We start from the raw sequence: 17,484 nt of genomic DNA, 5'->3' as shown, positions 1-17,484 counted from the left end.
TTTTGTTCATCAGCCTATTTTGTTCATTAGATTCCACCTATGAGTGATATCATGTGATACTTGTCTTTCTCTGACTGGCTTATTTTGCTTAACATAATACTCTCCAGGTCCCTCCATGCTGTCTCAAAGGGTAAGAGATCTTTCTTTTCTGCTGCTGCATAGTATTCCATGGTACAGATGCACCACAGCTTTTTTATCCACTCATCTACTGATGGGCACTTGGGCTATTTCCAGATCTTAGCTATTGTAAATTGTGCTGCTATGATCAGTGTGAAGTTTCCTCAAAAAGTTAAAAATGGAACTGTCAGGGATCCCAATTCTAGGAATATATCCTAAGAAGCCTGAAACACCAATCAGAAAGAACATATGCACCCCTATGTTTATGATATTTTTCAATCTGCAATATGTACCCCTTTTCAGTAAAAAAGAACAAAAATGGAAATAGGTGTGATGTCACCTAGTGGCCAGGTTCAGCATTGCAGCTCTGAGAATCTCAGACCTGGGGCATAGCAAGGGTGAAGGGAAGTAGGTTGGAAGCTTAACTTTGTGGGCACAGCCAGTGTTTTCTGGATTTTCACTTAACTGGAGCAATACTTCTGTATCCATCACTTTTCTAGGGTATAAAAGCCCATTTTCTGGGATATCTAACCTTGAGATTGGAAGTCCAGCTCCAGCCTAAACTGAGGAGAAAGCTCCAACTGTGAGCATGTATTTCAAGTGATAGAGCTAGAAGGAACATAGACACACACACACACAGGCAATCCAGTGTTTTTAAATCTACTTTGTATGTATAGAAAACTTTGAACTGAAGACATGTCTGAGAGATACTTGCTTCCTTCAAAAAGATACCTATATTCTCATTAGGAGAAACAATGAGAAATGACTTTCCACAATGCCAGCCGTGGCCCGAGGCTCAGCCAGCCCCTAACTGTGTCTCAACAGTTAAAGGGCCATTAAGTTCCACCGGTGTCATGTACCCAGGCAGGTTTTCTCGCTCACCCTCAGGGACAGCGGTGAGGAAGGTATCATGAGTCCAGCTTCATAGATGATGACCCTCAGGCCGCTAGAACCCATGTCACTCTCCAGATCAGTGGTAGAATGGGAATGGGGTTCCATCTCTCATCCTCCCTACAGGACCCAGAGCAGCCTCCCTTTTAGAAGATGGGCTTCCATGTGACTGAGTTTTCTGCTCAGTGTCTCCTGAAGCTGAAATCAGGTGTTGGCTGGGACTTTGTTATTATTATTATTTTTTAAATATGTTTTTATTGATTTCTTAGAGAAAGAGGAATGGAGAGGGAGTGAGAGATAGAAACATCAATGATGAGAGATGTGCCCTGAGCGGGAATCGAACCGGAACCTCTTGGTTTCTGGGTCAACGCTCAACCGCTGAGCTATACCGGCTTGGCCATGAAACTGTATTCTTATCTAAAGTTTGAGGCCTAGCCCTAGCCGGTTTGGCCTAGTGGATAGAGTGTTGGCCTGTGTACTGAAGAGTTGCGGGTTCGACTCCAGTCAAGGGCACATGCCTGAGTTGCAGGCTTGATCCCCTGTAAGGGGTGTGCAGGAGGCAGCTGATCAATGGTTCTCTCATCATTGATATTTCTCTCTCTCCCTCTCCCTTCCTCTCTGAAATCAATAAAAATATATTTTAAAAAAAGTTCGAGGCGTTCCTTCAAGTTCACATGATTGTGGCAGAATCCAGTTCCTTGTGGTTGTAGGACTGGGGTCTGAGTTTCCTTGCTGACTGTCAGGCAGAGGCTGCTGTCAGCTTCTACAGACCACCCACATTCCTTGTCATGAGGCCCCCTCTATATTCAGAGCAGGGAGAATTTCTTGTACTCTTGAATCTTGAATTTCTTGAATCTCTCTTGTACTTTCAATCTCTGACCTCTACACCTTTGACCTTTAAGGTTCAAATGGTTAGGCCAGGCCCATCTGGAAAATCTCCGGATTATCTTAAGGTTAACTGCTCTGTGACCTTAATTACATTCTCAGAGTCTCATCACAGCAGTCCTTGGATTAGTATTTGATTGAAGAACTGGTAGAAGGTGTGTGTATGCCAGGTGCTAGGAACCCAAGGGATTCTGCTTACCACTGTGAGATATTTGATGGGAAGAGAAAAGTAGGACTTTAATTTTTTTGTTAATTCTCACCCGAGAATATTTTTCCATTGATTTTTAGAGAGTGGAAGGGAGGGGGAGAGACACACAGAGAGAAATATCGATGTGAGAGAGAGACGTCGATTGGTTGCTCTTAACCAAGCCAGGGATTGAGTCTGCAACCAAGGTAGGTGCCCTTGACCGGAATTGAACCTGGAACTCTTCAGTCTGTGTGCTGATGCTCTATGCTCTGAGCCGAATTGGCTAGGGCAGGCCTTTTAAATTTTGTCTTATTTTTGTAAAGTGGAAGAAGGGCAGTTGTTATTGGGGAGATGGGGAAGGAGAACACCATGAGTAGGACAAACCTTGAGTACGGGTGCTTGGTCAAGAGGCAGTGCATTTTAGGAAAGCATGGGTATGAACGTTGGGGATCAGGCATTGATTCATTTAACTCTCCATGCCCACATAAGTCTTTGTACCCCAGAAGCACACCTGTTCCATTATGAAGACTGCTGCATCTGTGACCACAGAGACACTTTGATGCTTGGCAAATAGATTTGTGAAAGCAGCAAACGGAGCTGGCAGCCAGAGGGTAGGGGCTGGGAGGATGGAAACAGTGACAACAAAAAGACCCCGATTGGAGAGCAATTGCCACTTTTTTCTCCTGTCTTCAGACAGGCTTTTTTTCTGGAAGAATATTTTGTTTCCTCCCTAGGGAATAAAGAAATCTGAAGTCACAGCTTGCTGTTATCCTTACAGCTGTAACAGTTGCCTAGTAACCAGATTCCCCATCTCCTTGCTTGTTGCCAAGGAGAGGGGAGAAAGGTATAGAGGAGCGCACTTCTGAACCTCTTAAAAGCTATTGTCCTTCCCACTCCACAAAGTCCGCCTTGCTTCGGGGACTTTGGTGGGTTGCCCAAGGCCAGCAGTTTAGGTTCTGCAAGCAGAGGGACCTTGGTCCCCTTGCCCCAGGCTGCTCAGGCAGGAAACTGGGAGGACAGACGAGCACTCATGGGGACATCTCCTTACGGAAGGAACCATGACAATGCCCCCTTTTCCTTTTGGCCTGCCCTAGGACAAACAGAGGATGTGCAGATGCTCCTGCGTTTTGGGGCAGACCCCACCCTGCTAGATCGACAGTCCCGGACCCCGGTGGATGTCCTGAAGAGGAATAAGAACTTTAAAGCCATCGAGAAAATCAATAGTCACTTGGAAAAACTGGCTGCGTGTTCTAAGGACCTATCAGGTACAGCTTCCAGTGAATTAACTTTTTTTTTTTTTTTTGAGGGAGGGGGCGTGTAAAAACTGGTTCTGTGATGTTAGATACAAAGTGATTAATCTTTTCTTGGTATGTGAAGATGGAAATGAGACTCCCAATTTTTGGAAAACTTGTTTCCTTTTTTTTGGAAGATAGAATGAGACAACTCTTATTTAGAGAGCATCTGCAATACTCCGGGAACTTCGCCAGGTTGTCCTTTAGATGCTATGGGGGATTTATTTTCTAACGCATGCACACAGTAAAAAAGAAAAAAAAAGCAGAAGGAATAGGAGATAACAAAAATCATTCCTACCCTTCCGAAACAGCCACAGCCAACAATTTAAAATACGTTCATGTTGCACTAGATTACACTATGCACTTACATATTAACTTCTATTCCTATTTCTTTATCAGTTTAGGACAGCATCCATTGACTGACTGCTGTATAAGATGAAGTTAAACAAGTCAGCCCCAATTGTTGAGGAATGTCTAGTAATGTTATTTGTGTCATTTACATTCTGTTCCTCAACTCTTAAGTTTCTGTGCTATGTCTATAGATTGATTCTAAAACTTGAAAACCAGTAAATAGCATTGGCATGGTAGGATGAGTATATAAATGTTATATTTTCTACAACAAGTAGCATACCTGGACCCATAGGAAAGAATTACCCAGTGTCCTGAAAACTTTGCTCATTAAATATTATAATAACTATGTATGGCATTGGGGGGATCACTTTGTAAGTTATATAAATGTCTAACCACTATGCTATACACCTGAAACTAATAGAATATTGAATGTCAATTGTAATTGAAAAATGAAAAAAAAATTTAAGAGATGTGACACTCTTTAGGCATCCCAGTTTAATGAAACATACATATACATTATTGCATATGTGTGTATATGCATGTGCACACACAGTATATGCTTTTTAGACTTTACTTAGGCTCTAGTCCCCATGTGTGTACAGTATGCTGCGTTTAGTTTTGTTACTTCTATATGATTCTTCTGGATCATGTTGTCTATTTAGATTTCTCTCCTGTTCTGCTAGAGCACCAACTTGTACGTTTTTCGTGGAGGGAGGAGACATGGGTAGTAGACTTATGGAATTTGGGAAGAGTCTTTATTTTATTCCTATTGGTTGATAATATGTCTGAATATAGGCATTGTATTTCATTGATTCCAAGTTACCCTTTCCCTCCACATTTTAACATCTTCAAAACTGGAATGTGTTCCGTCATCACTGACATGCCTCTGTTTAATGGTATATTAAATTAAGAAATCGAAACTGTCTTTGCCAATGAATTTCCAGGTTTTAAAATAACAACAAAAAATGACCACCAGTTAATGGTAGAAAATGGCTGCTCTGTTTGCCAATTTATTGTTTATTAATTCTAATATTAATTATTATAATACTCTATATGTATGTTATATTTAGTGTTACAGACTTTAGCATGTCATTCGTTTTTATTTATTTTTTAAAATATTTTCCGTTTCCTTGTACAATAGAATTTTTGAAAATCTTCTGATCTTAAAAACATCTCATCTATTGAAACAGGGTCTCACTCTCCCTTCCTCTCTCTGCTCCTTCATCAACTAATTCTGGTCCAGGTTTGAACCAGGAGGAGAGACTCAGAATTGCAGCTGGTCCTTTTTTACTTACTAGGACTCAACTGCACTCGCTTGGCTGAAAAGCCCATTAGGAGGGGTGTGTCATCCCAGGCCGGCCCTTGGGCTGACTGGTAGTTTGTGATGGCAGTGGAGGCAGTCAAGCCTAAAGTCCCCCAGTGGTCATTGGTAAACGTATTGGAGGTTTGATTACCGCAACGTTTTCCAGACCATCAACCAGGAAGGTTTCCTTGCTGCGCTAGAGGAATATTGAACGACCATAGGAGAACACTGAGTGAAAAGAACGCAAAAGGAACTGATACAAATCAGAAAAGAGCAGGATGACAATTATCAGGAAGAGCTAGCTAGTGATGGTGTCTGTGGATAGGGTGGCTTTTGCTTCTGGGTGAGAAATCTCACTGAATATTTCTGCTGTTTTCTAAACCTGAGCTTCCCAATGTAACTGTGCACACAAATCGCTGGGGAGCCTGTTAAAATGCAGATTTTCATTCAGCAGGTTCAGGGCAGGACTCAGGATTCTTACAAGCAGCCAAGGGAAGCCAGAGTCCACTTTGAGGAGTCAGGGTTCACTCCTGAAGAGTCAGGATTATGTAACTGTCTTACCTGCCTTTCACCACCAGATGGCAGCATGTCCCCCGTCTCTGGAAGCTCAACTTTCCTTAGGACCTAGAACAAGATTGATTGATCTTCCTTCTCACTCACTAATGCAGGGCCTTTCAAGTGAGAACAGATCCAACCCTCTGAAGCTTTTCTCTCTGGTCTCTTAGGCCTTGCAGTGGTTCTCAACCTTCCTAATGCCGCGACCCTTTAATACAGTTCCTCATGTTGTGGTGACCCCCAGCCATAAAATTATTTTCGTTGCTACTTCATACTGTAATTTTGCTACTGTTATGAATCGTAATGTAAATATATGATACGTAGGATGTATTTTCACTGTTACAAATTGAACATAATTAAAGCATAGTGATTAATCACAAAAACAATATGTAATTATGTGTTTTCCGATGGTCTTAGGCGACACCTGTGAAAAGGTATTTCGACCCTCAAAGGGGTCGTGACCCACAGGTTGAGAACCGCTGCTAGGGGGAGCCAGCTGCTTTCTGCTCTGTGCTGGTGCAGGCATCTCCAGCACAGCAAGCACTTGGAGGATACTGGAACTTTCCCTCACAGACAGAGCCTGTGATTCGAGGTTTCCCATCTTCGCATCCCTCAGCACCAAGACGGGCCTTGTATTCAGTAAATGCAGGGATGCAGTGCTTACTTAAATGTGTCCATGATATGTTTTTTCTTATTATAAAAGCAATATATTCTTTTTTAAAGGAAATTTACAAAATAGGAAAGGAAAACAAGAAAATACTAATTCTCTATAAACCAACCTCCATCTGCAAATTCATATATTTGTGACTTGGCTATTTAGTCTTATCTCTGCATTTATAGCTATATGTTTTTATATTTTTCTTTTATGAAGTGAGATGGTTGCATACATTTAAACTGATTAATATGTGTGTAATAAAATGTACCAGTTTGTATGATAAATCTTACCAGTTTGTCTTTTTTAGCTTGGGAGAAAGATTTTAGGCAAAAGCGAAATCTCTTTTTGAAATGATTTATTCTGTTTTCTAACACTTCTGAGCACTGTTGCAACTTCAGAAGACCTTGTTTAGTTTTAATTTTTTAAAATATATTTTTATTGATTTCAGAGAGGAAGGGAGAGGGAGAGCTAGATAGAAACATCAATGACGAGAGAGAATCATTGATTGACTACCTCTTGCACCTCCCCTACTGGGGTTCAAGCCTGCAACCAGACATGTGCCCTTGACCAGAATTGAATGGGACCGTTCAGTCCTCAGGCTGGCGCTCTGTCCACTGAGCCAAACCAGCTAGGGCTAGTTTTAATTTCAAATCTCCTAATGTATATACACTAAATATGATCATTGAAGGAAGTTTGTAAAAATATGTTTTTATATAAAAACAAAAATTTATTATAATCACAGTTTAGCATATTTTCACCCAGTCTTTCTGTTGTTGTTTAGTACTTAATAGTCACTTTTTTTTTTTTTTTAGATCCAAAGGTATTTTTTCCATTGATCTGGAGAGAGAGAGAGAGGGAGGGAGAGAGAGAGAGAAAAACATGAGAGAGACACATCCACTGGTTGCCTCCGGAAGGCATCCCCACCAGGGTCAGGGATCAAACCTGCAACCGTGGTATATGCCCTTGACTGGAAATCGAACCCGCAACCCTTCAGTCCTCGAGCCTACATTCTAACCACTGAGCCAAACCAGCTAGGGTCCCAAGAGAGCGAATGGAACTAATAGGCCTCTTGAGGCCTAGACTCAGATCCTGCACAAAAACCACAGCCACTGCATTTTCCTGGTTGTAACTGGTCATGGAGCCAGGCCAGAATTGGGTGGGAGGGGAATAGGCTCCACCTCTTGGTGGGAGGAGCTGCCAAGGTCATGGCAAAGCATGTGGGAGGGGTGCAGAATTGTAACTTTTCCACCTCCTGCAGCTGTGATCTCTATGCGGAAGCATCACCTGGTGCTGTTTTGCAGGACTGAGCCATGGCGAAGGACCCAGTAGCGAGAGCAACGTTTTCCGGGAGGCCTCTGCGCAGCTGGTGAAGTACCTGAACTCAGGAAACCGGTTGCTGCATAAAAACTTTCTGAAGCAAGATGTAGTCCAGAAGTTCTTGCGCCTCCTTTCTTCCCTGCAAGGTAATTTTTTATTTTTATTATTTATTATTATTATATTTTTAATATTTTTATTGATTTTTTACAGAGAGGAAGGGAGAGGGATAGAGAGTTAGAAACATCGATGAGAGAAAAACATCAATCAGCTGCCTCCTGCACACTCCCTACTGGGGATGTGCCCGCCACCGAGGTACATGCCCTTGACCGGAATTGAACATGGGACCTTTCAGTCCGCAGGCTGACGCTCTATCCCAGAAGTTCTCAACCTGTGGGTCACGACCCCTCTGGGGGTTGAACGACCCTTTCACAGGGGTTGCCTAAGACCATCGGAAAACACATATTTTCAATGGTCTTAGGAACCGAGACACTGCTCCTCTATCCGTCTCCAGGCGGGTCTGCCCACATGCAGATACACCCACATATGAGTTGCAGCATTAGGAAGGTTGAGAACCACTGCCTATCCACTGAGCCAAACAGGTTAGAGCCCTACAAGGTAATTTTTCTCACAAATTCAATTGTGTGAAAGGTTATTTATGTTCATTCAGACTTTCTGAATATCTTTTAGAAATGGATTTAAAAATGTAATGATCTGCCCTAGCCAGTTTGGCTCAGTGGATAGAGTGTCAGCCTGTGGACTGAAGAGTCCTGGGTTCGATTCTGGTCAAGGACGTGTACCTAGGTTACAGACCCTGCTTGGGGTGTGTATGGGAGGCAACCAATCGATGTGTCTCTCTGTATCCCCCTCCCTTCCACTCTCTCTAAAAATCAATGAAAAAATATCCTTGAGTGAGGATTAACAACAACAACAAAAAAGGTAATGATCTACATGTAAAACAGCCAGCACAGAACATCAGTTACCTATCAGTGAAAAGTCCATCATCCATCTGTGAACTTCAGTCCATAAGTCCCGTCCCTGAGGCAACCTCCATTAGTTTTTCATGCATCCTAGAATTACTCCTTGCTTAGGCTGTCCTTTTAAAAATACCACAGATGTTTCTCTCTTCTATAGATACTGGCTAACATTGGGACATTTGGTTATTGTAGAATGGAATGTTAATTATTTTCATTATGGGAAAATTGGAAGGAAAAGAATTTTAGATGACAAACTTTAGATAATCAGGGACAATTAAAAATTCTGCTCTCCTAGACCAGGCTGTACTCACCTTAGGGTATTTCTTTTTTCTTTCTTTTTTTTAAATGGAGAACTTTTTTCTTTTTAATATATTTTATATTGACTTTTTGCAGAAAGGAAGGGAGAGAGATAGAGAGCTAGAAACATCGATGAGAGAGAAACATCGATCAGCTGCCTCCTGCACATCTCCTACTGTGGATGTGCCCACAACTAAGGTACATGCCCTTGACTGGAATCGAACCTGGGACCTTTCAGTCCGCAGGCTGACGCTCTATCCACTGAGCCAAACCGGTTTCGGCCTTAGGGTATTTCTGACCTTCCCAAGGAGCTTTGCCACGAAGGCACAAAGGGCATGCCAGGGCCACACAGCTCGCAATGGCATGGGTAGAGGTGGGAGGTGGCAATGCCTCGTAATTCATTATTTGCTTATAGTTTCTCCAGTGCTTCAAACTACTGATCAGTAACGCGTTAATGACGCATCTATGTGCTAAGTTGTGGTTGGGACAGAAACCGTATGAACCTTTTTTGGAGTGTGGTGTGTGCTTATTTTTGAAAGAGATTCCTCCTGACCTGGTCTGTGACATTAACCGCGACTGCGCCAACGCCTTCGTCAAGTGTTTACTGGAGAAACAGAAATGGCCCGAAGTGCTTCTGCTGCTGACCCGCAAAGCGAGCGGGGAGCCTCCGCTGGGAGACTGCCTCATCACGGACTGCGACTTTTCGGGCCTTGACCTCTGTGCCATCATCCCCCGACTCAGCACCTGGGACCAGCGCCGGGTACAGCTCCTGGGCCGCCTGGTAGACAGCGGAGGTGAGCATGCTGAGATGCGGGGCTCCCCTCCCACAGGAGCTCAGGCCGTGCCTGGCCTGGTGTTCTTCACTTGATTTTGAAGGCTCCTTTAAGTCCTGCTCCTTCTCTTCCTCCATATCTCCTCACTTGGAAACAGCGAGGCCTGTCAGTGGGTGGTGCCCTGTGGGAAGCCTGCATTTCTGTGAATTACAGTTATGAGAAACCTCAGGTATGTGGAGGGAGTGCTTTGGCCCACAGCGGTCACTTCCTCCTGGCCTCTGGCTGGACCCTGCACGGCATCTGCTGCGTGGGGCCTCGTCAGCTCTGCGGCATTCTTTTCTAATCAACACATTGGGATTCAAGATGCTTGTTTTTAAAAGAAACAGTGAAATAATTGGTTGGTGGAAGCACCTGCCGCGTTAATCAGCACAATCGCACTTGGCTGGGTGGACGTCTGGAGTGTGCAGCATCTTGCTGGAGTGGGTTTTATTTTAAAACGAATTTGGAAATACCAACCTGCTGTGGCAGCACCTCCCACCCCTACTCATGCCATGGCTAGCTGTGTGGCCTTGGCATGCTCCCTGTGCCTTTGTTCACTTATAAAACGGGAATGTGAATAGTCCCTCTTCCTTAGGGATGTTTTGAATGTGAAGTGAGCTCACTCGGAAGAGCACCCTGGCTGTGGGTTTTCCGCTTGCTTTGCCGTTTAAGGGGCGTGGTGACACATTGGTCCTTGGCTCTCCAAGTGCCATGCAAAGCCCCCAGGCATCGGCTGTACCCACAGGTTTCAGGAGGTGGATGGATGCCTCCTATAGTTTATTTCTTCAAACCTCTCCCCTAAATGGAGTGTTACTCCCTTAGCCCAGAAACTGGCTGCAGTGGGATTCCAGTTTTATTCCTGAGTCACCGAGCACTTAGGGAGCACCTCCCTGGGATCAGGTGCTTGGGCCTAAGGGCAGAGAGTGAAGGTGTGGCTGCTGGAGGCCTGGGCAGTGCTGAGGGGAGGGGAGGACTGAGCTAAAGGAAGGGAGGTGGGGCTGAGAGGTGTCAGGGAAGATGGCAATTGACAGTAGATGCGCATCCTCTGGAAGCAGCGTCATAGAAACAAAGGATGTTGGTAGTGGAGCTCACGTCCTGATCACCGGCTGACTGTGCGGCAGGTACGGTGTCAGGCCAGCACCCGGGTTCAGTTGTTTGCAGGCCCTGCTCTCCTCCCCAGCAGGGCTGATGCTGGGGTCCATGTCCTGTTCTGGGACGGCAGGGGGAGCCAGAGAGCTGGGGGAGAAAAGGCCCACAGACAGGGCACTGGGAGGAGCTGGGCTTTCACTCTGAGGGTCTGGGAAGCCTTTGCCTGCCAGGCGGTGGTAGCGGGCCTCACCAGTCAGGTGAGCATCAGCTCTTCCCTGGGAATAATGGCAGAGGCGGCCCTGCCTCCAGTGCCCAGGCTGCACCTCGTCATGTGAATGCCGCTCACGGTGCCCTTCTCCGCCTCCCCCAGCCTTGCCCGAGGGCCTCCAGGACAGCCAGGCGAGGCCGCTAGCCATGTGCCTACAGCACCAGGACTTCGAGTTGGCGTTTCTGCTCCTGACCAAGGGTGCGGACCCCCGCGTCATCTCTCTCACGGAAGGCGACACACCTCTGCATGCAGCTCTCCGCATCTTTTTGGATGTCAATGGTAGGCCTCTTTTTCAAACTGGTTTTTGCCTTGGGGAGGAGGCTGGATATTAGAACCGATGCTCTGTTTTTTTTCCTGTTGGGCCAGCCAGCCAGTGACCTGGAAAAAGCCCCTTCTTTGGCAAGGCCTGCTGTAGCTTGACAGGAAGGAGTGACCATCACGGTGAATGATCAGGGTGGGTTGATTGAGGAGGATTCTTAAGTTTCAAATTTGGCTCCATAGCTAACAAATACTTTACTTACATGGTTTTCTAGGGTCCTGGCATAAAGGCTGTTACTGGAATATCATAGGTTATTTCGGGGTTTCTCACCCTTGGCGCTATTGACATTTGCGCTGGGTAATTCTTTGCTGTGGGTGCTGCCCTGTGCTCTCTGGGATGCTTAGCAGCATCCCTGGCCTCTACCACTCGATGCCAGTAGCATGTCGCAAATTGGGACAATCAAAAATGCCCCAGACATTGTCACATATCCATGGGGAGCAAATTTCCCCAGTTGAGAACCACCGAGTTGTCAAATACTTGGGGAAGTTAGGTGCTCTACGACACCCCTGGCCGGCATCTCTCTTAAATCCAGGGGTCCCTGTTCCCCGGGAAGAGGGGCTCAGCACTCACAGAGTGTTGTCTGTGTCTTTCAGCTGACATCGGTTTTAACTTCCTCAACCACCTGCTGGATCTCTTCTGGTCCAACCCCGCCAAATTTGACTACCTCAACCCCAACACCCAGGACAGCAGCGGGAACACGCTGATGCACCTGCTCTTCCAGAGGGGCATGCTGAAGCGCATGAAGAAGCTGCTAGACCTGCTCGCCAAGTTTGACATCAACTTCAACCTGAAGAACAAAGAGGGCAAAGACGCGCGGCACCGGATTAAGAAGAACGCCCCTCTGCTCTTGGCCTGGAACAAAGCTGTGGCGGAGAGCCGGCGGAGGAGCCGGCAGGACCCCGCTGCCCACCTGGGGAAGTTCCAAAAGAATGCCGTCCCTGGTCAGACGGCTCAGCTCAAGTCCCAGGTTCCATCTGATTCGCTGCTGTGCGGTGATCCTGACAGACCCCTGCCCGAAGGGGCCATGGTTCCTGACAGCTGGGAGACTCTCTCGGACGCCCAGATGGCGAGGCAGGAGTCTGGAGTGGCCAGGCCCTGTTCTCAGAGGGACCGCCTTGTGCAGCACATCACGCGTCTGATCGAGAAGGTTGAACTGGACATGTCCCTCCCGGAGGACTGTCCTCAGGACTCCAAGCCCCTGGAGATAGGAGCTGTCACAGAAACGAAGAGGGAGGAGCTCCAGCGAACCCTGGGGGTGGGGGGCTCTGACTGTGGTGGAAACAGCCCTGCTGTCCCTGAGGCAGGGGGTGGACACGCTCAGGCGGGCCTCGGGACTTCACAGCTCACGCCCGCTGGTCACAGAGGCGGGGAGGACACTAGCGATCAGGATAGCTGTCAGGAGGTGGAGGCCTGCCTCCAGGACTTCGAGAACATGACCTGGGAGATCGAGTGTACCTCTGAGATGCTGAAGAAGCTGTCCAGTAAGGTGATGACCAAGGTCATGAAGAAGAAAATCATCCTAACCATCCATCAGCTAGGGAACGGCGAGTGGACGCAGGGCCTGCAGAAGCGGCTGAAGCACCTGAAAGGAAGCATCCAGCTCTTCGAGGCCAAGCTGGACAAAGGGGCCCGGATGCTATGGGAGCTCGCCATTGACTTCTCCCCTCGATGCAGCGAGAACCCTGAGAAGATAATCACCACAGAGCGGAGCTCACACCCCATGGAGAAGTCGGGGCGGGTCTACACAGAAATCATCCGGATCTGGGACATCGTCCTAGATCATGGCAAGCTAACGGACTCCATCCGGGCCATCTGCAGCGCCTACAACCGCGGCCTATCCTGCATCCTGCGGAAGAAGCTGAGGGGCATCAACAAAGGCCAGGTGTCGGCCAACATGAGAATCCGAAAGCGGATACCCCGCTGCTACGTGGAGGACACGGAGGCGGAGAAGGGCAGGGTGCCTGTGGAGCCCCAGTACTTCCCCCCGGCCAGCGCGGTGCAGACGGAGTACAACGTCATGAAGTTCCACAGCTTCAGCTCCAACATGGCCTTCAACATCCTCAACGACATGACGGCGACAGTGGAGTACCCCTTCCGGGTGGGCGAGCTCGAGTACGCCGTGATCCACCTCAACCCCCGGCCGCTGGAGCCCATCATCCTGATCGGGCGGAGCGGCACCGGGAAGACGACGTGCTGCTTGTACCGGCTCTGGAAGAAATTCCACATCTACTGGGAGAAAGCCGAGCAGGCGGGAAGCCCGCTGCTGGCCAAGCAGGTCTGGCTGAAGAGAAGGTTGGAAGTGGAACCCAGAAAGGAGGGTCCCGGTGGGGAGGAGGAGGAGGAGAAGGAGGAGGACGAGGAAGAGGAAGCTTCCATCGAAGTGGAGACAGTGGACAGTATAGATGAGGAGCAGGAGAGCGGAGCCTGTGTAGGGACAGCCAGTGAGGACCCTGGGGGGCCCAGCCGGGTGGCAGAAGTATGTGCCCCAGAAGGTCCCCAGCAGCTGGAGCATTTACACCAGATCTTTGTGACCAAGAACCACGTGCTGTGCCAGGAGGTGCAGAGGAATTTCATTGAGCTCTCCAAGTCCGCCAAGGCCACCAGCCACTACAAACCCTTGGAACCCAATGTCCACAAACTCCAGGACCTGAGGGACGAGAACTTCCCTCTGTTCGTCACTTCCAAGCAGCTGCTGCTCCTGCTTGATGCTTCTCTGCCCAAACCATTTTTTCTGAGAAATGAAGATGGCAGCTTAAAGAGAACCATCGTTGGGTGGTCCACGCAGGAGGAGCTGACCATCCCCAACTGGCAGGAGGAGGAGGAGGAGGCTGAGGGGGATGGGGACAACATCGAGGAGGATAAGGTTGCGGAAACACGTTCGTGTGACATTGACCCCCGGGTGTACGTGACATTTGAGGTGTTCACCAATGAAATATGGCCCAGGATGCACAAAGGGAAAACCTCCTACAACCCTGCACTGATTTGGAAAGAAATAAAATCTTTTTTGAAGGGGTCTTTTGAGGCCCTCAGCAGCCCCGAGGGGAGACTCACGGAAGAAGAGTATAAGAAATTAGGGAGGAAGCGGTCCCCCAATTTCAAGGAAGACCGGAGCGAGATCTACAACCTCTTCTGCCTGTATCAGCAGATCAGGTCCCAGAAGGGCTATTTTGACGAAGAGGATGTTCTGTTCAACCTGTCCCGGAGGCTGTCGAAGCTCAAGGTGCTTCCGTGGTCCATCCACGAGCTCTATGGCGACGAGATTCAGGACTTCACGCAGGCTGAGCTCGCGCTGCTGATGAAATGCATCAATGACCCCAATGCCATGTTCCTCACCGGGGACACGGCCCAGAGCATCATGAAGGGCGTGGCCTTCCGCTTCAGCGATCTGCGCTCTCTGTTCCACTACGCCAGCAGAAGCACCGGGGACAAGCAGTGTGCCGTCCGGAAGCCCAAGAAGATCCACCAGCTGTACCAGAACTACAGGTCCCATTCGGGTATGTCCAGAGCTCGGACTCACCTACGAGAGAGGTGCTTGGGAACTGTCCTTGGGCTGCTTTGGAAGCTGTGGCCTAGCTTTTCTTTTTTCTTTTTAAATGTATTTTTATTGATTTCAGAGAGGAAAGGAGAGGGAGATAGAGATAGAAACATCAATGATGAGAGAGAATCATTGACTGGCTGCCTCCTGCACGCCCCCACAAGGGATTGAGCCCGCAATCTGGGCATGTGCCCTGACTGGGATTTGAATCATGACCTCCTGGTTCATAGGATGACGCTCAACCACTGAGCTATGCTGGCTGGTCTTCTCATGATTTCTTTATATTGTATATCTTAATAAGTATTAGTAAAACTTCCTTTTACTACTTGGTAACAGCAATGGACACATAAGCCCATTTCATGGTCCTCTACCAAGAACATAGTGTTCTGTGTGGTGTTAGGCAAAGGGCACATGCGCCCAAGACTAGTGGAGAGACCCAGGGGGATCTGCGTGCATTGGAGCTTCATGTCCTCACAGGTGTTGACTGACTCCTCGGACCTCGGAGTCCCTGTTTGTCACAGTGGGATTATCTGGCCTGTCTCACTGGGCAGTCGTGAGGATAAAATGGGGTGATTTCTGTGAATGTGCCTGTTGAGTGGTAGCATTCAGTCAGCATCACTGTCACTATTCCCTTAAGCTTAGACAAAAAATGGGACCCAGGGAGAAAGCTCTTCAGAATACCTTTTCTCCAGCTCTGACAGTGTTTCTTGGTGTAGCTCTCTCTCAGCTGGCTATAAACCTGGTGGAAAAGGGCGATGGAGGCCTTGGTTGCAGCCTCAGCTGACCTCCAGCACTCTGTTACCATGGCAATGTTGTCTCCAGCCCTCTAAGCGGCAATGAGAGGGGACAGGATAAGTCTCGTTTCCTTACCATCTAAACTGGCCCCACTGAACCACACATTCTAACAACTCTCATTGTTCAGATTACATTTCTGCCTTGACTCTTCTTTATGAGGCAATTTTCTCTAATGTGAATGTAGGTCAGGAATGAGATTCTACAGAACCTCTGCCTTCATCCACTGTGCTTGGAGTAAGAACGGCTCAGGGCCAAAGTGATCATCTAATGAGAACTGGAGATTGGCTTGCAATTATATGTATTATCTGGACCAGTACTGCTTCTCAGGAAAAAACTCCCACACAAACCCCCCAAATCCCAGCCATTTTGTCATGTTGTTCAATATTGGACATGTATTTTCTGTTTTATCCCAGGAATCCTCAATCTGGCCTCAGGAGTAGTGGATTTACTTCAGTTCTATTTCCCAGAATCTTTCGATCGCCTTCCAAGGGATTCTGGCCTCTTTGATGGTCCCAAACCAACGGTCCTGGAGTCTTGTAGTGTAAGCGACTTAGCAATTTTGCTCCGAGGGAACAAGAGGAAAACCCAGCCCATTGAATTTGGGGCCCACCAGGTGAGCTTCTTGGGATTGTTTTGAAATAAAAGGCAGTTTGCAATTGAAAAAAAGGTTTGAGAGGCTAAACTATTCTACAGGGTAGAATTCAATAGCCCCTCTCCCAGAGTGGGTACATTTCAGAGATGGGTGAGTGACTAATTGTTACTAATATTTCCACTAGCCTGGCCAACCAAGTCCATGCTGGCTACTTCTTAATCACATTACTGCCTCTTATAGAAAAGGACTGAGGTGCAGCTGATTTTTCTTTGTAGAATTTGATGGTTTTTTCCTTCTATCTTCCTTTTCTTTTTCTAGGTGATCCTTGTAGCCAATGAAATGGCAAAGGAGAAAATTCCAGAAGAACTGGGGTTAGCGCTTGTGCTAACAGTTTATGAAGCAAAAGGCTTAGAATTTGATGATGTCCTCCTTTATAACTTCTTTACTGATTCTGAGGTATGTCTACTGACTTCTTTTCACACAATGCATGTGTATGTGTGAGTTACCCTGCCACTCTGGGAAAGAGAATTTGGAGCTGAGTAGAAGAGAGTTTGCCAAAGGTGCCTATTTCTGTTTTGGAGTATCATCCCTTTAGTGTGGGGCTTGGAGTGTTTGATGTGGGTTTTGACAGTGGCTATGAGTTGTTTCACAGTGTGTTATGGGCTGGTTCCCGCCCTTCCTTATTTTCTTGTATTCACCTTCTTCTAAATGCCTGGTACCCAAGTGCCAGCTGCCAGTTTTCACTAGCTACTGTTATCCTTGACTCCCAAGGATGCTCAAGTTGGAGCGAGCTCTAAGGAGAGCTTTACAAGTGAAGGCAAGGGTAGCAGTGTCCACCCAATGAGGACAGAACTGGGCAAGGTCAGTCCATAGAGAGAGACAACTCCAGGAAGACAAATGAGGCTTGGTTCCTGCCCATTGGATCAGGTAATGCGGGGGACGAGAACAGCCGCCTGCCTGGGGGCTCCCTTCTGGCATGGCTTCGCCACCACTGCTTGCCACCCATGCAGACAATGGCAGCAAGAGTGTCCCCAGATTGACTCCCAGTGACCTCTGTGCCAGCTCATTGCTTTGACTTGATGGTCTTTCTCAGTGCATTATGGGTAGAGCCACTAACTCAAGACCACTGTCCTTGGTTTTCTAGCCACTGATTTCTCTTCATCACTGTCTTTGGTGGGGACTCGGGCTGGCTGCTGACTGTGCTGTGGGTCTCCTTTGGGGACGTAGTTGGCTGTGCCCTGGTCCCTGTT

General features: G+C 47.5%; 1 protein-coding gene across 3 annotated transcripts in view; it reads left to right on the top strand.

Moving 5' to 3' along the window:
• Positions 1–17,484, top strand: part of TRANK1 (tetratricopeptide repeat and ankyrin repeat containing 1) — an 83,638-nt gene that overhangs the window by 40,869 nt on the left and 25,285 nt on the right. For all 3 annotated transcript variants that reach the window (XM_059664242.1, XM_059664239.1, XM_059664240.1), the window contains 7 exons: positions 3,175–3,345; positions 7,538–7,699; positions 9,364–9,618; positions 11,096–11,272; positions 11,906–14,806; positions 16,056–16,255; positions 16,553–16,690. In XM_059664242.1, coding sequence (XP_059520225.1) covers positions 3,175–3,345; positions 7,538–7,699; positions 9,364–9,618; positions 11,096–11,272; positions 11,906–14,806; positions 16,056–16,255; positions 16,553–16,690 — 4,004 coding nt within the window. The remainder of the gene's footprint in view (positions 1–3,174; positions 3,346–7,537; positions 7,700–9,363; positions 9,619–11,095; positions 11,273–11,905; positions 14,807–16,055; positions 16,256–16,552; positions 16,691–17,484) is intronic.

The sequence above is a fragment of the Myotis daubentonii genome, chromosome 14 (genome assembly GCF_963259705.1).
Source record: "Myotis daubentonii chromosome 14, mMyoDau2.1, whole genome shotgun sequence".
Taxonomy (NCBI): Eukaryota; Metazoa; Chordata; class Mammalia; order Chiroptera; family Vespertilionidae; genus Myotis; species Myotis daubentonii.
Note: the sequence above shows the minus strand (reverse complement) of the source record. Positions and strands in the feature narration are given on the sequence as shown.